General features: G+C 43.0%; 1 protein-coding gene across 4 annotated transcripts in view; it reads left to right on the top strand.

The window, feature by feature from the left end:
* srcin1a (SRC kinase signaling inhibitor 1a) overlaps positions 1-25,030 on the top strand; it is a 578,647-nt gene that overhangs the window by 112,563 nt on the left and 441,054 nt on the right. For all 4 annotated transcript variants that reach the window (XM_063037434.1, XM_063037430.1, XM_063037435.1 and 1 more), the window contains exon 2: positions 13,803-13,910. In XM_063037434.1, coding sequence (XP_062893504.1) covers positions 13,803-13,910 — 108 coding nt within the window. The remainder of the gene's footprint in view (positions 1-13,802; positions 13,911-25,030) is intronic.

Below are 25,030 nucleotides of genomic sequence, written 5' to 3'. Positions count from 1 at the left end.
GGAGGTGGAATTAAAATGGATGGCTACTAGGAGATAAAAAATGCTGGTGAACGCAGCAGGCCAGGCAGCATCTATAGGAAGAAGTACAGTCAATGTTTCAGGCCGAGACCCTTCGTCAGGACTAACGAAGGGTCTCGGCCTGAAACGTCGACTGTACCTCTTCCTACAGATGCTGCCTGGTCTGCTGGTTCACCAGCAATTTTTGTGTGTGTTGTTTGAATTTCCAGCATCTGCAGATTTCCTCATGCTTGGGCTACTAGGAGATCCTGCTTTTTCTGGTGGATGGAGCATAGATACTCGGCAAAGTGGTCTCCCAACCTACATAGGGTCCCACTGATATACAAGAGGCCACACCGGGAGCACTGAACACAGTAAGTGACCCCCAACAGACTCACACGTAAAGTGTCACCTCACCTGGACAGACTGTTCAGGGCCCTGGATGGTAGTGAGGGAGGAGGTGTAGGGGCAGGTGTAGCATTTGTTCCATTTGCAAAGATAAGTGCCAGGAGGGAGATCAGTGGGGAGGGATGAACACCTCAACGGGATCCCTTCACCAAGCACATCTTTCCCTCCCCCCCCAACCACTTTCTGCTTTCTGCAGGGATTGCTCCCTATGCAACTCCCTGGTCCATTCGTCCCTCCCAGGAGATCAGCAGTTTCTAAGATATTTAAACCACCCAGTCTGCAGGCTTTTATGCATTAAGTTGCTGCTACATGATTAGCTGATTAGATATTTACATTAATGAGCAAGTGTACAGGTGTACCTAATAAAGTGACAATTGAGTGTGTAATTCTATGCCTTTCCTTCAAGATATCTGAACCACAAATAAATGCAGGTTCCTTTTACTCTCTTTACACTTTGATTATTCGATGTCAAGTACTTTGACAGCCTTTGTAGATGTTATGGGAAACTGACCTTGTAAGACAAAAAAAAACTTCCAGATCTGTTTAATACAGTCGAGGTTTCTTGTCATTTAAATTACTCTTCATTGCTGCTTTCGAAAGAGAATAATTAAAAATTGTTCCTTCCTTCCAATATGCAGACAGTATTAATTATCCAATCATTATTTTAACAAAAAGCAATTTATTTTCCTCTCTCTTCATTTTGTGTTCCTGTGTCATGTTCCCAGTCCCCTACCCTCTGAGTTATTAGACAGCTTCTGCACTAATTAAACCTTCACAACACCTATTTATGTCAGACACTGGCTTGTAGTATTGGCTGGTGTCTTTTGTAACACAGAGTGTGAGCTTGTCATAAAGACGGCTCCTGTGCGTGCACCAATACCAGTGACCTCAAAAGGAAAAGAATTCTTCTTCCATAAGGCAGTGGAGTTCAAAGTACAATGCTCAGAACTGACATCCATGCAACCTTTACTCACTTCTCATTCTCTCAAATGCTGTAAACACAACTGCTCAAAAGAAAAATGAACAGAAGGTCAGCTGAAGTACACTGAGGGCAGAGAATTCAACTGCGACCCACTAAAGGTTTAGACAGAAAGGTGAGTTAAATTGATCTTGTCTCCTGGTGAATTATCCCTGCAAGCAGGACAAGTGCTACTCCTGTCCCAACACCACCTCCCTCGCTGCCATTTGGGGAACAAAACAATCTTTCCAGTTGAGGCAACCCTTCACCTGCAAGTCTATTTAGCTCATCTACTGTATCTGTATAGTGGGGGCACCTAGGATCTGAGAGCACAGCCTCAGAATAGAAGGACGTCCCTTCAGAACAGAGATGAGAAGGAATTTCTTTAGCCAGCGGGTGGTGAATCTGCAGAATTCACTGCCTCGGATGGCTATGGAGGCTGAGTCATTGGATATATTTAAAGCAGAGGTTGATAGGTTCTTGATTAGCCAGGGTGTCAAAGGTTACGGGGAGAAGGTGAGAGAATGCAGTTGAGAGGGATAATAAATCAATCATGATGGAATAGCGGAGCAAACTCAATGGGCTGAATGGCCTTATTTTGCTCCATGGTCTTAAGTGAGAACAGCGCTATTCTTCAAAGTCAAAGTCGAGTTTTCCGTCATACGCACAACGACATGTTATGCAAAGTTGGGATGAAAAATTTACTCGCAACTGCATCACAGACATAACATGAGATGCAGAACATTCAGAAGAGAAATATAAATGCTGCCTGGATTAGAGAGTGTGCGCTTTAAGGAGAGGCTGGACAAACTTGTGTTGTTTTCTCGGGAGCACCAGAGGCTGAGGGGGTACCTGACAGAAGTTTATAAGGTTATGAGAGGCATAGATAGAGTGCACAGGTGGTATCTTTTCCCCAGGGTCAAAATATCTAAATCCAAAGGGCATGAATTTAAGGTGAGAGGGTGGTAAGTTCAAAAGAGATGCATGGGGCTTTTTATTTTTAAACATAGAGAGTCGTGGGTGCCTGGAATGAGCTTCCTGGGGTCACTGAAAACTCAAAGTAAATTTATTTCCAAAGTGCAAAAATGTCACCATATACTACCTTGAGATTCATTTTCTTGCAGGCATTCACAGAAAAATAAAGAAATGCAATGGAATTTATTTAAGAAAACTAACATAAACAAAGACTGACAAAGAGCCAATGTGCAAAAGAAGACAAAAGGAGAAAATAATAGCAAAAGTAAATAAATAATATTGAGAACATGAGTTGTAGAGCCTTGAAAGTGTGGAATCAGCTCAGTTGTTGCAGTGAGTGAAGTTATTCACACTGGTTCAGGAGCCCGATGGTTGAAAGGTATTAAGTGGCTGGATTTCATTAGGAGTTCAAGGAGATTTGGCATGTCACCAAGGACACTCGTAAATTTCTACAGGTGTACCATGGAGAGCATTCTAACTGGCTGCATCACCGACTGGTATGGAGGGCGGGGGGAGGGCATTGCACAGGATTGAAATAAGCTGCAAAAAGACGTAAACTCAGTTAGCTCCATCATGGACATGAGCCTCCCCAACATCCAGGACATCTTTAAGGAGTGATGCCTCAAAAAGGGGGCATCCATCATTAAGGGCCTTCATCACACAGTCCTCTTCTCATTGCTACCATCAGGGAGGAGGTACAGGAGCCTGAAGACACACACTCAACGATTCAGGAACAGCTTCTTCCCCTCTGCCATCAGGGAGGAGGTACAGGAGCCTGAAGACACACACTCAACGATTCAGGAACAGCTTCTTCCCCTCTGCCATCAGGGAGGAGGTACAGGAGCCTGAAGACACACACTCAACGATTCAGGAACAGCTTCTCCCCCTCTGCCATCAGGAAGGAGGTACAGGAGCCTGAAGACACACACTGAACGATTCAGGAACAGCTTCTTCCCCTCTGCCATCAGGGAGGAGGTACAGGAGCCTGAAGACACACACTCAACGATTCAGGAACAGCTTCTTCCCCTCTGCCATCGGATTTCTGAACGGACATTGAACCCATGAACACCACCTCACTACTTTTTTTTCTCTTTTTGCACTTTTTATTTAATTTTACTTTATATTACAGTTTTTTAATTATTATGTATTGCAAAGTTCTGCTGCTGCATAGCAACCAATTTCACGACATAGGCCGGTGATATTCAACCTGACTCTTATTCTGATAACTGTTCCAGGTGATGTAGTCAAATACAACAGAGACTCTTAGATAGGCACATGAATGCACTGAGAATGAAAGGATATGGCCGTTGGCAGAAGGGATTCGTTTAGAAGGCATTTGATTACTAATTTAATTAGTTTGGCACTACATTGTGGGCTGAAGGGCCTGTTCTTTGTTCTATGTTCTAAGTAAACCGTGGTGAGCATTTGGTCCACGATGACAGACGAGAAAAACTCATTTATCTCCACTGCCATTTTTATTACGACAAGCACAATAACAGACCGAGCGCAATGTCCTGGGGTGAGAACTACTCAATTATGCACAGACACCCTGGTTATAGTCAGGGTGATCCACAAACACACAAGGGAAGAACTGTATAACCCAAGCTAAAATGTAACAATAAATGAGCTTGACTATCCCACCATAATTCCATGAACAAATTTTAAAACAAGAACAATCAAGTAGCGATGACGGCTGAAATGCTGGGACAAGCTGTCGACCACGCCCCCAGAGCACCACAATTTTTACAAGGAAGAGCAAAACAAATCAAAAGCCATTGTATGCAAAGTCATCATAGTGTTTCATAGCATTTCACTGATTACAGTGCCAGTTATACCCACCAGCAAGGAAGCGTGAGCCTCAGTTTAGTGCTTTGTGTCGCCTTTATGAAGGTGATACAGAATCAACATCAGGTTTAATATCACTAGCATTTGTCATGAAATTTGTTGTTATGCGGCTGTGAAGGCCAAGTCATTGGGTATATTTAAGGCAGAGGTTGATAGATTCTTGATTAGTCAAGGAATGAAGGGTTACTGCGAGATGGCAGGAGAATGGGGCTGAGAGGGAAATGGATCAGCCGTGATGAAATGGCCTAATTCTGCTCCCATATCTTATGGTCTTTTAAGTCATGCAAAAAGAGTCAAAAAAAGGTAGTGAGGTTCCATGTCCATTGAAAAATCTGATGGAAGAGGGGAAAAAGCTATTCCTACAATATTAATGCAATGTAGGTCTGGGAGTGAGCAAATGGGTAATTCCTCAGATTAGACCTCTTCTGAAAATGAACAGGATGTGGGATTCTTTACCTTGTTGCAGCTTGTTTAAATTTTTTTCTCTGCTCTGCAACATTGAGCTTCAGCCCCATTCCACCATCTCAGAAAGCTCCTCTCTGTCGCCTGGTAGTCACTGCAGTATCTGGAAAGTAGCAGCCTATCTCCTGTCCCGAGGATCGTCACTTTGAGCCTTGTGAGTGCCTAAATTCCCGAGAGCGATGCTGTCTGGAGCTTAGCTCCTGGGAGGCTCCCCCGTGGTGGTAAGGCCAAAGGGAAGGTTCCATACAAAGAGCGATTCAGCCAAGGCCTCACCGGTGGAGCTGGTGGAAGATGATGACACCTCACAATGGCAGTGAAGATGGAGGAAGCTGCAGCAGTGAAGGGTCCCCAGTCATCTTGCACTCCATGTCACTGGACCTTGACCCCGATCTGTCAAGGACGCTGTGGTGGCTGCCCACATCACCCTCCCCACATTACACAAAGTCATGCACAGGCATTCTCCATTAAGGGATTAACTTCTTAGGAGAATATCATCCTCGACCCGAGTAATCACACTGCTATGACTGGGAGATAGATGGTCCCTGATGGACATTGTTCAAAGTTAAAAGTAAATTTATCATCAAAGTATGTATATGTCATCATATACTGCCCTGAGATTCATTTTCTTGCGAGCTTCAGAGTAGAACAGAAAAATGCAATAGAATCAATGAAAAACAATGTGCAAATGAAGACAACTGTCCAAATAATGAATACATAAATAAACAAATACTACTGAGAACATGAGTTGTAGAGTCCTTTAAAGTGTTGTATAGGTTGTAGAATCAGTTCATTGTTGGGGTGAGTGAAGTTATCCATGCAGGTTCGGGAGCCTGGTCGTTGAAAGGTAATAAATGTTCTTGAACTTGGTGGTTCAGCGTCCTAAAGCTCCAGTACCTCCTTCACAATAGCAGCAGTGAGAAGAGAGCATGGATGCTGCTTTCTTGCAGCAGTGTTCCTTGTAGATGTGCTCGATGGTGGGGAGGGCTTTACCAATGATAGACTGGGTTGTATCCACTGCTTTTTTGTAGGATTTCTTGTTCCTGGGCATTGGTGTTATCATATAGGCCGTGATGCAACTCGTCAGGATACTGACAACTGTGCGTCTATAGAAGTTTGTCAAAGTTTTCAAAGTTCATAGTAAATTTATTATCAATGTACATATATGTCACCGTATACAACCCTGCAGGCATACTCAATAAATCCATAGAATAATAACCGTAACAGAATCAATGAAAGATCGTACCAACTTCGGCATTCAGCCAGTGTGCAAAAGACAAAACAACGTGTAAATACAAAATTAAAAATATAATACTAATAAATAGACAATAAGTATTGAGAACATGAGATGAAGAGTCCTTGAAAGTGAATCCATAGGTTGTGGGAATATTTCAATGATGGGGCAAACGAAGTTGAGTGAAGTTATCCCCTTTAGTTCAAGGGCCTGATGGTTGAGGGGTAGTAACTGTTCCTGAAGCTGGTTGTGTGAGTTCTGAGGCTTCTTGATGGCAGCAGTGAGAAGGGGGCATGTCCTGGGTGGAGGGGTCCCTGATGATGGATGCTGCTTTCCTGTGGCAGCATTTTGTGTAGAGGTGCTCAGTGGTGGAGGGAGCTTTACCCATCATAGACTGGGCTTTATCTACTCCTTTTTGCAAGATTTTCCATACGAGAGCATTGGAGTTTCCATATCAGGCCATGATGCAGCCAGTCAATATACTCTCCACTACACATCTATAGAAGCTTGTCAAACTTTTAGGTGTCATTCTGAATCTCTGCAAACTCTGAAGGAAGTAGAGGTGCTGCCGTACTTTCTTCATAATTGCTCTTAGGTGCTGGGCCCAGACAATTCCTCCATGGAATTTCAAGTGGCTGACCTTCTCCACCTCTGATCCTCTGATGAGGACTGGCTCCTGGACCTCTGGTTTCCTTCTCCTGAAGCCAATAATCAGCTCCTTGGTCTTGCTGACATTGAGTTAGAGGTTGTTGTAATGGTGCCACTCAGCCAGATTTTCAATCTCATGAATCTGCATGAACGTCTAAGAAAGTAGAGGAGCTGCCCTACCTTCTTTGTAATGATACTGTTTGGAGACCTTGCTTGCTGTACTGACCTAGAAATGACTACTGTACTGCAGCTGAACTTCCCACCATTGAAATGATTGTTTCTTTAGAATTGGTAACATTTCGTAGCTCGCTGTTTATGTTTGTTGCAAACATTCATTGTGTAAGGAACTCTCAAATGTTTCTGTGGCTATATGTTGACAACTCTTTGCTTTCTCATCGTCACTCTGCTCTGTAGTGCTGGAGGCCTCTTGTTCACATTCAGTTGGGTTGCTAATTGGTTTATGTGTTTGTGTGTGTGTATTGATTGGATCCCCTGAGGTTTGGTTTACGTTCAACTTTGATACAGTGATGATTCTCTGCAGTTATGTTTGTGATATGAATGGGCTTAGCAGTCACAAGGTCTCATTCAACATTTGGATGCTTTCTTGCCTCCAAACTTTTTCAGCAACAATTTGGATTCAAAGCTCTCTAATTCATGATTAGTCTCATGGGGTATTGAACTGAAATATAAAATCATCTGCCAAGCCAACCTTGGTTCACTCATGGGATGTTGTGGTGGGGTAATGCCAACAGTTTCTAAGACTCCAGGTCCAATGGACATAACTGTAGTCATCACTGTACCAGTTTCTATCAAATCTTGGACTTTAAGCCATGCCTTGCATCAGACACTGGCCTATAATTGGTGACCTATACTCCAGGTCCAACATCAACTTGCTTTCTTTTGAGCTGATACCTTTTGTTTTGTGAGCATCTACACTTTGTGGAATTGACTGGGGAAATTGGAATGTGGGGTAAATATAACGTGGCTTTTTGATATTGCCAGCAACGTTTGTGTGGTGTGGACACTAAATAGGTGCCGGCTATTTGAACTGAAAGATTGTTGAACATGAGAGATTTTTAATGTACCTGTTTGCTATGTTCTAGATCAGGAGTTTCCAACCTGGGGTGCAACGACCTCTTGCTTAATGGTATTAGTTCATGGTATAAAAAGGGTTAGGGACTCCTGTTGTAGATGAAGGTGAGGAAATAAGAGGAGCAGGAACCATTCTTGCAGATGTCACGAAATTAAATGCACTTTCAAATTATGAAGCTGAGCAGCTAACCCTGTGGACAAGAAACACAAAGGGATGCAGTGGTGTGGGTTAGGGCAGGGAGTGTTGAGCTAAGATGGGAGCAAAATGACAGGAACTCAGGTGCAACCCACTGCTTATATTCTTTACAGACAAACCTAGCAGACTACCTCTACTCTGGCTAATAGAATCCATAGAAAAAGTGCAGCAGAGAAAGAGGCCATTTGACCCCTTGAACCCATGGCAATGCTTTGTAAGGAGCAATCTACTCACCTCATGGCATCATCGCTTTCCTGTAGCCCTGTTTTTTTCATATTTAGGTCTTGGTGGGACAGTAGCATAGTGGTTAGTGCAGCTATAAGATTAGGGTACGCTATCCGTAAGGAGCTTAGAAGATCTCCCCATAACCGTACCGGTTTCCTTCAGGTGCTCTGGCTTCCTCTCATGTTCCAAACACATACAGGTTGTGGTTAGTGAGTTGTGGGCACGCTATGTTAGCACCAGAAACATGGCAACACCCGCACGTTCCAAGCTGAGCTGATTTTATGCAAACAACGCATTTCACTGTATATTCTGATGTACCTGTGACAAAGAAAGCCAGTCTTTAATCTTTAAATCTTTACTTATCTAGGTCCTTTGTGAAAGCCACCACTAAATCTCTATCTTAGCACCTACATGTTGCATGAAAAATATTCCAGTCACCTTAAATCAGTGTTGCTGTGGTCTCAACCCTTCTAATAAAGGCAATGGTTTCTCTATATTCACTGTGCTTAGACCCTTTGCAACTACAGTATAAATCTCTGTACTGCCATAAAACTGTGAGCCAGACACTAGCCATTCACACCTTCTGTTTCAAGGGTGAAGCCATTGATTAAGCCAAGGGGTGGGTAATTCCAATCTATTTCTGAACTGTTCTGTACACATCAATGGACTCCTATATCCCACCTCAGGTCTGTTCTCATTCTTCGTACAATCTCGCCCAACAATGCAACCATAAGACATAGGAGCCTAAGTAGGCCATTTGGCATCAAGTCTGCTCCACCATTCGGTCATTCATTCATTGATTATGTGCCATGTCACATGACGTAGGCAATCACAGTCCTTCCATGACCATGATTGTTCTTCAGAAGTGGTTTGCCATTGCCTTCTGGGCAGTGTCTTTACAAGACGGGTGACCCCAGCCATTATCAACACTCTTCACAGATTGTCTGTCTGGCTTCAGTGGTCGCATAACCAGGACTTGTACGACCATCCACCACCTGCTCACATGGCTTCACATGACCAAGAATGGGATGGTGTGGTGCTAAGCAGGTGCTATACTTTGCCCAAGGGTGACCTGCAGGCTAGTGGAGGGAAGGAGCACCTTACACCTCTCTTGGTAGAGGCTTATCTCCACCCCACCACCAAAACCATTCGATCATGACTGATTTATTTTTCCTCTCAACCGCATTCTCCTGCCTTCTACCTATAACTTTTGATGCCCTTATGAATCAAGAACTTATCAAACTCTGCTGTAAATATACCCAATGACTTGGCCTCCACAGCCATCTGTGGCAACGAATCCACAGATCCACCACTGTCTGGCTATAGAAATTCCTCCTCATCTCTGCTTTGAGATTAATCTTGAGCTCTCTATCTTCTGCAGGTACCCGAAATCTCTCATTTTTGTGGCCATTCTGGTAAATATTTCCTGCATTCTCTGTGAGGCCTTCCAATCCTTCCCAAAGATTGGTGCCCAGAATCGGATGTACATCTGAAGCAGTGGTTCACAGAGGTTCATTTTTATAACAGTTGACCCATTCACCCCTTGAACCCCTTCTGTCCTTCAGTGACAATTTACAATGACCAATTAACCTAATAACTGGTACGTCTTTGAACTATGGAGGAAACTAAAGCACCTGGTGGAAACCCACACAGTCACGTGAAGAACATATCATCTCCTTACAGATGGCGCTAGAAATGAACTCTAAACTCTGATGGCCCAAGGCGTCAGGAGGGCCGTTTCTTTAGATTCAGCCTGATTTCCAATCCCTGATAATTCACTAATATATTTTGCATTGTTTAGGGGCAATTTACCCAGTTGTCTTTCCACCCATTAGGCTTCTCGGGGGTAGAATCCAGCTTTGGGCAAGTAAAGCTGACTAAAGTCAATAGTTTTCCCTCTGTCAGCTGAGGATCCCTGAGAAATTGGTGTTTGATCACACAGTTTATCTTGTTCTCCTTTTGAAAATAGGGAAGAAATTCATTGCCAGTGCAAAAATCCACTGGGAAACTCAACATCACTGCTTCTATCTCTACAAAACCTACTTAAACTAATCACCAATTCCTTTTTCTCCCTGCTGTTCAAGTTTGGCTCAAAACTCTTTCTTTAAGAGAAATGTGTTTAATTTGTGTCATTTCTGCCCCTACTTATCACATATTCTGTTTGAGTAACATCAAAAACCTCTCATTCACTGACTTCAATGAGTCAATACGAATCAGATAATCATTTTTGTGCATGAATGATCTCATTGGCCAATTCCTTCTGAGCATTTCAGTCCTGTCGTCCAAGTTGGTTGTGTCCAAAGTTCTCTCCTTGGTGTTGTCAATTCCACAGTGGTCAGTACAAAGCCCCTGAAAACAGAGAAAAAGGCTGATTGCTCCCTTCCCTCTTGCCTTATGTCCTTCTGCCAATTACCGAGTTTGGTTATAGCAATTCAGTAACTTCCTCTTTCTGGTTCATGAGCAACACACATGAGATGCTGGAGGAACTCAGTATGTCAAACAGCTCCTACCTCCCACCTTCTGTCATCCCCTACTAACGCACCTTCCCCCTCACCTGTTCTCACCTATCACCTGCCAGCTTGTACTCTCCCCCTCTCCCCACCTTCTTATTCTGGCTTCTGTACCCTTCCTTTCCTGTTCTGAGGAGACCTTTCCCCTCTATAGATGCTGCCTAACTTGCTGAGATCTTCCAGCATTTTGTGTATGTTAAGCTTACAAAGTGCATTTCTCACACTGCACTGAATATCAAGATGCCATGAACAAATATTCAGCTCGTTAGACAGCTTCTACTGAGAGAGAAAAACAGAGTTAATTTTTCTAGCCAGAAGATTCTGGCTTCTGCCCTCACCCTTTCCAGTCTTGATGAAGGGTCTCGACCCAAAATGTTGACTGTTTGTTCCTCTCCATAGATGCTGCATGACCTGCTGTGTTCCTGCAGCAATTAGATCATAAGACCATAAGACATAGGAGCAGAATTAGGCCATTCAGTCCATCGAGTCTGCTCCACCACTCCATCATGGCTGATTTATTATCTCTCTCAACATCATTCTCCTGCCTTTTCCCCATAACCTTTGATGCCCCAATTAATCAAGAACCTATCAACTTCATCTTTAAGTATACTCATGACTTAGCCTCCAAAGCTATCTGTGGCATTGAATTCCACCAATTCACCATCCTCTGGCTAAAGAAATTCCTCTTCATCTCTGTTATATATGGTCATTCATGTATTCTGAAGCTGGGCCCTCTGGTCCTAGAATCTCCCACTTTGGGAAACATCTTCTCCACATCCACTCTTTCAATATTCAGTATGTTTCCCCCCAACACCCCTCCCTGCCCAGATGCGGATTCAGATTCATTTATTTATTACATGTACATTGAAACATACAGTGAAATTCGTCATTTGCATTAACAACCAACAACCTAAGGATGTTCTGGAGGAAGCCCTCAAGTGTCACCACAGATTTCGACGCCAACATAACATGCCCACAAATCTTTTAAACTCCAGAGATACAGGCCCAGTGCCACCAAACACTCCAAATACATTAACCCTTTCATTCTGGGGATTATCCTTGTAAGCCTGTATCCCACAGTCCCATTTGCACTCCCTCATGTTGCACCAGTCATCTGCACGCTAGGGGCAATTTTACAGTGGCCAATAACCCTTTACTAACCTGCGCACCTTAAGGATATGGGAGGAAACTTCAGCCCAGGCAATTATAAGGAGAAGGTGCTAACTCCACACTTAGGTCAGGTTTGAAATCTGGGTGACTGGAGCAGCTCTACTAGCTGTGCCATGATATACACTCTACTGAGGCTCGCAGTTGGTCGGAGTTGACCACTGACGTTACTTTGTAGCTGTATGTGTCAGTCAAAATGCAAGCCAGGGAATTTTAATATGGAGAGCAAGCTGTTGCCCATGTAGCAGGCTCCCCCTCTCCACGCAGCCGATGAATGCAAAGGAGTGGCAGACACCGATGCAGTTTGGCACTAGTGGCGTCGCAAGAGTTGCCAGTCAGTGTTGAATTCATCATAGGAATGCCTTACTCCAACTCCAGATCCTCTCTTGAGATTTACCCCTGAAGCCTTCCCCATGAGTGTGTAAAGCTGCAAGGCAGTGGAGGTTTGAGATCAGCGTTTTTCTTCTCCAAGATGAGCTGCCATCCATGGCCCTCAAGCCCCATCTACCTAGATACAACTGTCAGAAAATTTCTCCAAAGTTGCTAGGGTTCACTGATTTCTAAGTTCAAAGTTCAAAGTCAATTAATTATCAAAGTACATATATGACACCATATACAACGCTGAGATTCAAAAGGAAAGCAGAAGCGGGCAGAGTTGGATTGGACAATGCCAATATGAAACTTTGCTTTTATCCTTGTTTTCCTCTTGATGCAGTCTGGTAGCGAGAGCAGATGTTAGCATTCATTTCAAGAGGACTAGAATACAAAAGCAAGGACATAATGCTGAGGCATTATGGAATATATTGGAATACATTGAGTAGTTTTAGGCTCCTTATATAAAAAAGGATGTGCTGGCATTGGAGAGGATCCAGAGGAGGTTCATGAGAATGATTCTGGGAATGAAAGGGGTAACGTATGAGGAGCATTTTTATGGCTCTGGGCCTGTTCTCACTGGAGTTTAGAAGAATGAGGGGGCATCTCATTGAAACCTATCGAATATTGAAAGGTCTAGATGGAGTAGGAAAGGATGTTTCCTATAGTGGGGGAGTCTAGGAGCAGAGGGCACAGCCACAGAATTGAGGAACGTTGATTTAGAGGAGGAATTTCTTTAGCCAGAGGGTGATGAATTCATTGCCACAGACCATGATTAGTCAGGGTGTCAAAGGCTACGGGGAGAAGGCAAGAAAATGTGGTTGAGAGGGATAATAAATCAGCCATGATGGAATGGCAGAGCAGACTCAATGGGCTGAATGGCCTAATTATACTCCTATATCTTATGTCCAAAGTGAACTCCTAAATGCTAAATTCATGTGGCAGATGGACCTCTGTACAAAGAGTCTTTATTCTATGGGAGTCAAGAGTAATTGTGAGGTATCCAGAATCAGAATCAGAATCACTGACATACGTTGTGAAGTTTGTTGCTTTGCGGCAGCAGTACAGTGCAGGCAAATTACAACAGATTGCAATGATGTGAACATAGATAATATTAATGGACCTCATAGAACCCATAGAATAAGAAGAACATTGCATCACTGTTGGTGTGTTTCTCTGCTGTAATCACACCTATGAAGGACCTCTCCCTTCTCCGTCATCATCATTATGTGCCGTGTCCCTGACGTAGGCGATCATGGTCTTTGATCATGTTGTTTTTGGCAAATTTTTCTACAGAAGTGGTTTGGCATTATCAATACTCTTCAGAGATTGTCTACCTGGCGTCAGTGGTCGCATCACCAGGATTCGTGATATGCACCAGCTGCTCGTACAACCTTCCACCTTCTGCTCCCATGGTTTCACATGACCCTGATCGGGGGCACTAAGCAGGTGCTACACCTTGCCCAAGGGTGACCTGCAGGCTAGCGGAGGGAAGGAGCACCTTACACCTCCTTTGGTAGAGACACATCTCCACCTCGCCACCCTCCTTCTCCATTACACATTCAATAAAGGGCTCTCATAGGTGTGGTCAGACCCCAGCAGCACACCATCACTGCTGCGATGTCCTTGCATTTGCTTGGCGAGTGTTCAGCCGAGCAACCCGCTGGCCCACCCAGGCTCTCGGCACAAACTGTCACTGTCTGCCTTGCCCCGTAGAAACGTGCCTCCTGCCTGCCGAACCACAGAGCAGCCTGGCTACTGGAAGCTGCGAAGGAGTGTGTGACCCACTCGCCCACTTACCAGGCTGGAGCACATGGAGCAGAGGTGAGTGGTTACAACTCGAGGGCAAGGATTAGGTGGGAGGGTGAGGGTGTGTGCGGTGTCAATGAATTCAAGGTCCACGTGCCAGGGGCATGGAAGGCAATGGCTGTTCCAGACACAGAGATGGCACTGAGTTAAAGGACAATGTAGTTCTATCAGGAACAAGACTTCACAAACTCCCCTCTTACTTCCAAACCCAACACAGATTAGAGCGAAAGACCGTGATGCTGCTGCTCAAGAAAGGAGACGAGAAAAGGTAGAGAACTGACGTGAGCTGGATATTGGTAGTAGAGTAATGGCTGCAATGTACACTCACGGGCCACTTTATGAGGTACAGCAGTGGATTCCGGTGTGGTTTTCTGCTGCTGAAGCCTATCCACTTCAAGGTTTGACAAGATAATGTGGTGGTTAGCACAACATTTTACAATACTAGCGACCCAGTTTCAATTGCCGCAACTGTTTGTGAGGAGTTTGTACGTTCTCTCCTGGACCACGTAGGTTTCCTCTGGGTGCCCCGGTTTCCTCCCACAGTCCAAAGCTGTACTGGTCGGTAGGTTAATTGGTCATTGGGAATTGTCCTGTGATTAGGCTGGGGTTAAATCGGTGGTTGCTGGACAATGCTGCTCGAAGGGCCCGAAGGGCCTATTTCACGCTGTATCTCAATAAATAAATAAATGTTATGTATTCAGAGAAATTCTTCTGTACACCCGCTATTTGAATGTGTGTTAATTGAGTTACTGTTGCCTTCCATCAGCATGGACCAGTCTGGCCATTCTCCTCTAACTTCTCATTAACAAGGCATTTTCACCCACAGTACTGCCACCCACTGGATTTTTTTGTTTTTGTTTTTGTTTTTCGCACTATTCTCTGTAAGCTTTCAAAACTGTTGTGTGTGAAAATTCCAGGAAGTCAGCAGTTTCTGAGATACTCAAACCACCAATAATCATTCCATGGTCAAAAGTCACTAAGATCACATTTCTTCCCCATTCTGATTTTTGGTCTGAGCAACAACTGAACCTCTTGACTAGTAGTTCCCAAACTGTGTTGCGTTACTGTCCCTTGTCTCCCAGACCACATTCCCCAGTGCCCCATCTCCCTTTCTGACTAATACATAAAAACTATAATAAATTTTGATTTATGGTGCACAGTGAAAGAAAATAGGAACTGCAAAATCAAAGCAGTGATAAATAACTGCAAAGATTATTCAAGTCTATTTAAAGCTACAAATAAAATCATTTCTTTATTTAATTAGAGTAAAAACAATTTTCATGAACAGTTTTAGAGTGTACATTAGCGTCCAACTATTCACTCGTTCATTGCTTTTTCACCTTTCAGTAAGATGGCTGGGCTTGGTGCAGTGAGATCAGCTTCTCAACATCAGGCTGAGTGTCACTCAGAGGGAGTCTCAGATCCCCCAGGTTCAGTAATTTGCAGTTTGTTTTCATGAACAATTTTAGAGTGTACATTAGTTCAATAACTTGCAGTTTGTTTTGTTGCTTTGAAAGAATTTGGGCGACTATTTATATGATGTTGGACAGGCAATAAAGAACATCTTGATCTTTTTCCACAGTGCAGGGTAGAGATTTCAGTGATTTCTTTCTACAACCAAAAGTCTTGATATAATTTTTTTGAACCTTGGCTACAGCTCCAAGTTATTTTGTAGTGAGATCAGTTCTTCCTTCATTCTTCCTGTTAATTCCTCATAACAAGGGTTCAGGAGTGGATTTATTACCCAATCTGGATTTTGGATCGAGAGAAGATCCCGATAGCTCTCTGACATGTCTTTATGCGGCTCGTCCAGGTGCGCATGGCATAATTGAAGATCATCATCTGGTATTCTTTCTTTCTCTTCCAACTCAGAGAGACTCAGAAGTTGGAAAAGGCCACAACAACCAATGTTGCATTTTGGGTTAATTTGGTCAGAAATGTGGAGACTACTGATTCGACTTTGATAAGATTCATGTAATTTCCTTGCAATTGAAGACTTATTTCTTTAAACTTTTCAAATAATTCTGACAAATAAGCAATGTCCTACCTAATATTATTAAATTAAATACTGAATGAAGCATTCGAGTTTTCAAAGAATTTTACCAGTTTCAAAAAATGCATAAAAATATCAAGCAGTTTCCTTTGGAGTGACGTCTGACCTCTGTGTGCAACAGCAAGTGTTCAAACTGCTCATCATTCTCAATACAAAGCTCTCAAAATTGTCAAGAATTAAGAACATGGGACTTGATTTTATTTACCTCTGTGATAACAGTAGTTAAATGAATTGTGCAGCTGATGACTTAGGTTTTTTGCGACAAGATATTGTCTGAATTACACAGTGAGAAGTAAGAATGTTAGGTACAGCTTTTTTTCAAGAAAGCAATAACCCCATGGTGGCATCCTGTCATCGATGGTGAGCAGAATGTCTTTCTCTTTGAAAAAATTGCTCAATAGCCCGAAATATTAGCTTTGTATCTGTTTCTAGTCCCCATGCAAATAACAACTCTTGAACCATGCTTTCATCTTTTATGAAGTCTACATAACCAAGAAGCAAAGATTTGTTGCTTGGCAAAGTTGACTCGTCCAACTGCAGGGCAAATTCTGTATGTTGTACAATGTGTCTTCCATATTCTCAGACATTTCATCGATTCATCTTTGAACAGAGTTGTCACTGAGCAGAATAGGTTTAACTTTTTGGTTTGGTGACTTATGCAAAACAGTACTCAGAACCTCCCTTACTGCTGGCAGAATCAGTTCTTTTCCAATTGTACAGGACTTTCCAGATTTCGCGATGAGCAATGAAATGTTGTATGGAGCACGCAAACCATCACTGTTTTGTTGATAAATGCTGGCAAGCATGTTTTGAATTGTTTTTCATTTCTGAAAGTTTTCATAAAGTGACTGAAATAAGCCAAGTTCTTGTTTGCTTTATCAGAGTGTATTCTCTTCGGTGTTCAAGCAGCCTAGATGATTTCATTGCTACATTTGAAGAAACCTTTTTCCCACAGCAGACACGTTGGCTGCTGTTGGTTGATTGGTGCTGGTATAAATCCATATTCAGGTACTCCACAGTCTACTGTCTACACCTCTTTCTCGTTTGGTCTTCTGCCATTCTCATTATGGATTCATGACCATGGTCAATCACCTATTGTTTAAGTTGAACCTTAAGCACTTTGGTCAATAAAGGCAGAAGTTATGACATCATCAAAACCTGACTCTCTGCCTGAAAGTACATAAAGTGGGGCAACAAAATCTCAGTTGAACCATGGACTAGAGAAATGCAGTCAAGACCATTCAAAAGGGCATTGAACACCATACCCTAATTCCTAGGAATTGATTAATTGCATGATTAGAGCATGGATATCATACTAGCTACATAACTCTATACTACAGTAGTGAACAGCAATAATGCGCAGGCTGGGCTCAGAAATAACATGATTTCTTCAGTTCAGCTTTCTCGTGATATGCCAAATACAGGAGCATCACATTGATTTTCAACAACTATAAAGCGCTTCAAGCAAAGTTGAAGAGAACGGTGGGTTAGCATGAGATCATTGTAATCAATTGCAAGGCACTGAGCATCAAATGCTTATAATAAGTAATTCATTTATTAAATTAAGCCTGTAATCTTTCAACTGCCCCCTGGCCCCCCACTACTCCTTTTATCTTTTTCACCCCCTTAGAAACCCCACTGCCCTGGGGGGATGATATTACCACTTTCGGAGCCATTGCTCTTGACCATGTCTGCATGCTCTTATACATTGAGTTGCTGCCACATGATTGGCCGATTAGATATTTTCATTAACGAGCAGGTGTACCTAATAAAGTGGCCATTGAGTGTACGCTAAGCATTTGGAAAGGAATACAATGACTGAGGAAAGTCAATTTCGATTTATGAAAGAGTTGATTAATCACTGAGGAAATATCTGGTCGAGTAGATGAGGAGAACATGTGCAACTGGTGTAAATTATTTGAATGGATTGAGAATTGTTTCACAGACGTAAGGAGTATGAATGAAAGGATCACACACAAAGTGCAGGGGAAGCTCAGCAGGTCAGGCAGCATCTGTGAAGAGGAGGAATAAATATCTGACATCTCGAGGCATTGCCTATTTATTCCTATTCAGAAGTTTATTTATTTAGAGGTAAGCACAGAATAGACCCTTCCGGCCCTTTGAGCCGCACTGCACAGCATCCCGCCTATTTAACTCCAGCTTAATCATGCAGCAATTTACAATGACTAATTAAACTACTCACCGCTACATCATTGGACTGTGGGAGGAAACTGGAACACCCAGAGGAAACCCACACGCACACATGGGAGGGACATCCATTCTTCTTACTGAGGAATTGAATGCTGAACTGCTACACTAGCATGGCACTCTGACCTGCTGAATTCTTCTAGATTTCCAGCATCAGCAGAATCTCTTGTGTTTATGAATAAAATGATCATTCTCAGCTAACAGACCTAACTCTTTGCAGTCTGCATCAACAATTTGGCTGAGGGGACCAAATATACACCGAATGGCCACGAAATTAGGTACACCTGTACACTTGCTCATTAATGCAAATATCTAATCAGCCAATCATGTGGCAGCAACTCGACGCAACATGATTCCTAAGCTCCGGAACCTGGGCCTTAGCACTCAGATCTGCAGCTGGATCTTCAACTTCCTCACAGACAGGACCCAGGCTGTAAAAATAGGGGACAAGCTCTCCTCTACAATCACTCTGAGCACCGGTGCCCCACAAGGCTGTGTACTCAGCCCCCTGCTGTACTCACTGTACACCCATGATTGTGTAGCCAAGTTTCCATCAAACTCTATATATAAGTTTGCTGATGACACTACAATTGTAGGCCGTATCTCGGGTAATGATGAGTTTGAGTATGGAAAGGAAATTAAGAACCTGGTGGCATGGTGCGAAGACAATAACCTATCCCTCAACATCAGCAAGACGAAGGAACACACATCGAAGTTGCTGGTGAACGCAGCAGGCCAAGCAGCATCTGTCCTGACGAAGGGTCTCGGCCTGAAACGTCGACTGCACCTCTTCCTACAGATGCTGCTTGGCCTGCTGCGTTCACCAGCAACTTTGATGTGTGTTGCTTGAATTTCCAGCATCTGCAGAATTCCTGTTGTTTTAGCAAGACGAAGGAATTGGTTGTTGACTTCAGAAGGAGTAGCGGACCGCACGACCCAATTTACATCGGTGGTGCGCAAGTGGAACAGGTCAAAAGCTTTAAGTTCCTCGGGGTCAATATCACAAATGACCTGACTTGGTCCAACCAAGCAGAGTTCACTGCCAAGAAGGCCCGCCAGTGCCTTTACTTCCTGAGAAAACTGAAGAAATTTGGCCTGTCCCCTAAAACCCTCACTAATTTTTAGAGATGCACTGTACAAAGCATTCTTCTAGGGTGCATCACAACCTGGTATGGAAGTTGTCCTGTCCAAGACCGGAAGAAGCTGCAGAAGATCGTGAACACAGCCCAGCACATCACATAAACCAATCTTCCGTCCTTGGACTCACTTTACACTGCATGCTGTCAGAGCAGTGCTGCCAGGATAATCAAGGACACGACCCACCCAGCCAACACACTTTTCGTCCCTCTTCCCTCCGGGAGAAGGCTCAGGAGCTTGAAGACTCGTACGGCCAGATTTGGGAACAGCTTCTTTCCAACTGTGATAAGACTGCTGAACGGATCCTGACCCGGATCTGGGCCGTACCCTCCAAATATCCGGACCCGCCTCTCGCTTTTTTTTGCACTACCTTACTTTCCCTTTTGTATTTTCTATTTATGATTTATAATTTAAATTTTTAATATTTACTATCGATTTGTACTCCAAGGAGCGCGAAGTGCAGAATCAAATATCGCTGTGATGATTGTACGCTCTAGTATCAATTGTTTGGCAACAATAAAGTAAAGTAAAGTAAAAGCATGCAGACATGATCAAGAGGTTCAGTTGTTATTCAGATCAAACATCAGAATGGTGAAGAAATGCAATCTCAGTGACTTTGATAGTGGAATGATGGTTGGTGCCAGATGGGGTGGTTTCAGTATCTAAGAAACTGCTGATTTCTTGGGATTTTCACACTCAGCAGTCCCTGGAGTTGACAGTGAATGGTGTGAAAAACAAAAGAAAAATATCCAGTTGTGTGCCAAAAATGCTTTGTTAATGAGAGAGGTCAGAGGAGAATGGCCAGACTGGTTCAAGCTGACAGGAAGGCGACAGTAACTCAAATAACCATGTGTTACAACAGTGGTGTGCAGTAGAGCGTCTCTGAATGTACATCACGTCGAACCTTGAAGTGGACGGGCTACAGCAGCAGAAAATCACGTCCGGTTCCATTCCTGTATCTCATAAAGTTGCCACTTGATTGAAAGTATGCTGGCTGATTGCTGACAATGTGGAAGACGTAAGATTATCGACTTCAGGAGAGAAATCAAAAATACCAAGTGTTTTAAAATGGTGAGTGAATGGGTAGTTGGATGTTGAAAGGACCAGGGTGTCCTTGGACACAAGTCACTGAAAGTGTACCTGAAAGCAGTAAGGAAGGTAAATGGCTTGCTGAGAGGATCTGAGTGCAAGAAACAAAAATCAGAATGAGGTTTATTATTGTGAAATCTTTTGTTTTGCATCAACATTGCAGTGCAAAACATTAAAAAATTACTATAAATTACATTAAGGAATATATAAAAAAAAAGTCGTGCAAAAATTGAGCAGAATAGTTTGGAAGTGTTCATGGGTTCATTGTCTGTTCAGAAATCTGATGGCGGAGTGGAAGAAGCTGTTCCTAAAATGTTGAGTGTGGGTCTTCAGGATCCTGTTCCGCTTCCTTGATGATAGTAATGAGAAGTGGGCATGTCCTGGGTGGTGATGGTCCTTAATGATGGATGCCCCCTTCTTGAGGCATCGTTTTGAAGATGTCCTCAGTAGTGGGGAGAGTTGTGCCTGTGATGGAGCTGGCTGAGTTTACAACCCTCTGAAGCTTTTTCCAATCCTGTGCATTGGAGCCACCATACCAGGCGGTGATGCAACCAGTCAGAATATTTTCCAAGAGACATTTGTAGGAAGTTGTTGACATATCAAATCAATTATATTGAACCTCAGTTAGACCAGAGGTAACACACACAAAATGCTGGAGCAACTCAGCAGGCCAGGCAGCATCTATGAAAAAGAGTGCAGTTGACGTTTCAGGCCGAGACCCTTCATGAGGACTGGAGAAAAAAAGACTTTGCATCCTGCCTGGCCTGCTGAGTTGCTCCAGCATTTTGTGTGTGTTGCTCGGATTTCCAGCATCTGCAGACTTTCTCTTGTTTGAGATTAGGCAAGAGGTGGAGTGTTGTGTAAATTTTGTTTCCTTATCCAAAGAAGTATACATACTTGCTAAAGAGAAAGTTCAACGCAGATTCACCAGCCGGTTCTTGGCACGGCAGGCATGTTGTAAGAGGAGAGAAATTTAAAGATTAAAGAAGATTAGCTTTATTTTTCTCATCAAAACATACAGTGACATGTGTTGATTGTATCAACACCCAACACGGTCCAAGGTGTGCTGGGGGCATCCCACAAGTGTGGCCATGCTTCTAGTGCCAAAATATCATGCCAATAACTCTGATAGCCAGCTGGTGGTGTGGTGGCATCAGCACCAGACCATTGAGGTAAATGGTCTCAGGTTCGAATCCAGCTGGCTCCTTGTACGCTTTCCATCCGTGCTGGGTTGAGCATCAAGCTAGCAATTCGGCCTCCTAATAAACAGACAAATGCTAAGAAAACGGCAAAACATACCACCCGATGCACTGCAAGGCATGAGAAGGTCTGTGGAACATGGGAGGAAACCAGAGCACCTGGAGGAAAGCCATGCAGCCATGGGGAGAACGTACAAACTCCTTATAAACAGTAGCAGGAATTGAACCTTGATCTTAAAGCTTGCACTGCAAAGTGTTGCACTAACTGCTATGGCACTGTGCCACCCTAGAGCTTAGAATGTATCAAAAAGTCCGAAACAGTTCCAGGGTTCTACAAGGGTACTTTTCAATGGCTGAAGAGACCATAAGGGCATAAGCCAGAGGAGCAGAGTCAGGCCACTTGGCCCATCAAGATGATCTGCCATTCCATCATGGAGTGGCTTTGCCGCCACAGCTGTCTGTGGCAATAGATTCCATAGATTCACTATCCTCTGGATAAGGAAGTTCCTCCTCATTTTTGTTCTCAAGCAGTGATTCCCAACCTGGGTTTCATAGACACCTTGCTCAATGGCATTGGTCCATGGCATAAAATAGGCTGGGAACCCCTGTCGCAGAGGGACATCCTTGTATTCTAAGGCTGTGCCCTCTGGTCCTAGACTCTTCCACTATAGGAAACATCCTCTCCAAGCCCACTCTATCTAGAACTTTCAATGAGATTCCTCCTCATTCTTCTAAACTCCAGTGAGCACAAGTCAAGAGCCATCAAACGCACCTCATACATTAACCCTTTCATTCCTGGATGTAAAGGCCTGAAAGCATGTACCACCAAGCTCAAGGGCAGAATCAAACTCCCTATTATGAGACTATTGTACGGTCTCCTAGTACGATGAGATCTCCCAATCTCCCAATCAACCTCTTCATGGATCTTGCATCTTATTAGTCTGCCTGCACTTTCACTGTGACTGTCAATGTACTTATGAAAGGAATGAGAAATAAGAATTAAGGCCCTCAGTTCTTAAAATATGGTGCTGTACATTTAGCACAGAAATGCAGAGAAATTTCTTCCTTCAGGAGCCTCGGAATTCCCAACTCTAAAGGGTCATGGAGACCCATTGATTGAGTTCAAAACAGAGATTGATGTTTTTGGATTGTGCAGGAATTAATGGATATCAAAGTTCAAAGTAAATGTATTATCAAAGTATGTATATGTCACCATATACTGCTCTGAGATTTATTTTCTTGCAGGCATTCACAGTAAAACAAGAAATACAATAGAAATCAAAGAAAAACTACACTTGGACCACAATCCCGTTGTCTTGAGCAATGACAATAAAGTTCTATTCTATTCTATTCTCTATGGATAGGTGGGGAAATGATGCTGAGATCATGATATTGTTGAATGGTGGAGAAGGTTTGAGGGGCCGAGTAGTTTTTTCTAGTTCCTCTTTCTTCTGTTTTAGCAAGCTGATTCTCCAGTCTCTGAGGTGAAACATTGGAGAAGGTGGAAGGCAAATGCCATGTTAGCATTCATTTCAACAGGACTAAAATATAAAGCAAGGATGTAATGTGGAGGTTTTATAAAGCATTGCTCAGACTGCACTTGGAATATTGTGAGCAGTTTTGGGTCCCTTCTCTAAGAAAGGACGTGTTGGCATTGGAGGGGCTTCAGAGGAGGTTCATGAGAATGATCCTATTAACATATTAGGAGCAGTTGATGGCTCTGGGCCTGTACTTGCTGAAGTTTAGAAAAATGAAGGGGAATTTCATCAATTATTGAAAGGATGAGATGAGTGAATGTGGACAAGATGTTTCCAATAGTGGGGGAGTCTAGGACCAGAGGGCCCCGTCTCAGAATGGAAGGACGTCCCTTTGGAACAGAGATGAGGAGGAATTTCTTTAGCCAGAGGGTCAATCTGTCTAATTTGTTGCCACATGCAGCTGTGGAGGCCAAGTTATTGTGTTTATTTAAAGCAGAGGTTATTTAAGGTTCTTGATTAGTTAGGGTGTCAAAGGTTACAAGGAGTAGGCAGAAGAATGGTGTTGAGAAGGATAATAAATCAGTCATGATTGAATGGTGGAGCAGACTCAATGGGACAAGTGGCCTAATTCAGCTCCAATGCTTTATGGTCTTAAAGTAGTACATGCTCATTGAAGCATTGTGTATACCAAGGGTGAAAAGGAAATGAAAAAAATGAGAATAATACCTGGTAGTACATAGGTAAGAAGGTTATATTGAAGATTATAATTTAAACTGATTGGCAAAATATCTTGGGAGGTACTTTCTTACTCATGAGTGTACATGACCAGTGTGAAATTCTGGTGACTCTGGGTTCAGTTGCAACAAGAAAGAAATGGATCTGCAACGGTTGATTAAAAATGGAAACAGAGAATAGACCAATTAGATGACAGATTGATGGACAGATTTGATGGAGTGAATGGCCACATCATAAGCTGTAATGAGTTTCATTACTGTTAACTGGCTAATCAGGGACAGGGACCGAATTTAAATGAAAATTGTGTGCTTGTCTTCTAACCTTTTGTGGCTTATTAGTGAGTTGACATTTGGAGCACTGTGTAAAAATTCCACCTTCCTCTTTTCCCTAAAGGAATTTGGGACTATTATTGTCTCATCCAATGCAGACATGACTGGCAAAGTTAACATGTGCGTACTTCTATATTTTGAGAAGGTGTGTGTATATATATATATATATACTGTGTGTTTGTGTGTGTGTGTATATATATATATATATATATATATATATATATATATATACTTCTGTTTTCCACTGGTCTGAGTGGACGAGGAGGGTAGACAATGGGGTCAAAGAGTATTTAATATTTAGTGCTCTGGCTCTAAATTATAAAATCTGAAGAATTTTATGTTTTTTCCAAATAAATTAAGAAGGTACATGGTCTTCAGTGTGCTAATAATGGAGAAGTTATTAATTCATTCATTATGTGCTGTTGTATGATGTGGGCAATCATAGTCTTTCCATGACCATGATTGTTCTTGGCAAATTTTTCTACAGAGTGGTTTTGCCATCACTGCCTTCTTTTAGGCAGTGCCTTTGCAAGACGGGTGACCCCAGCCATTATCATTGACCCTCATTAACAAGATTGTATGCTTGGCATCAGTGGTCACATAACCAGGACTTGCGATATGCACCAACTGCTCATACAACCATCCACCACCTGCTCCCATGGCTTCACATGATCCTGATCAGTGCAGGGGTGGGGGGGGGGGTGTTGCTGAGGGTGTCCTGCAGGTTAGCAGAGGGAAGAAGTGCCTTACACCTCCTTTGGTGGAGATGTATCTCCACTCCACCACCCAAAGTGGAGATGTAGTCAAGTTATTTCACTTTAAGTTTCAAGATTGTTTAATATATCATTTCCTGTGCACAATTCTAGAGGAGAATGAAATAATTGTTATTCTGTATCTGATGCAGCAC

Source organism: Mobula hypostoma, chromosome X1 (assembly GCF_963921235.1).
Source record: "Mobula hypostoma chromosome X1, sMobHyp1.1, whole genome shotgun sequence".
NCBI lineage: Eukaryota > Metazoa > Chordata > Chondrichthyes > Myliobatiformes > Myliobatidae > Mobula > Mobula hypostoma.
This window is presented reverse-complemented; position numbering and strand designations above follow the sequence as displayed.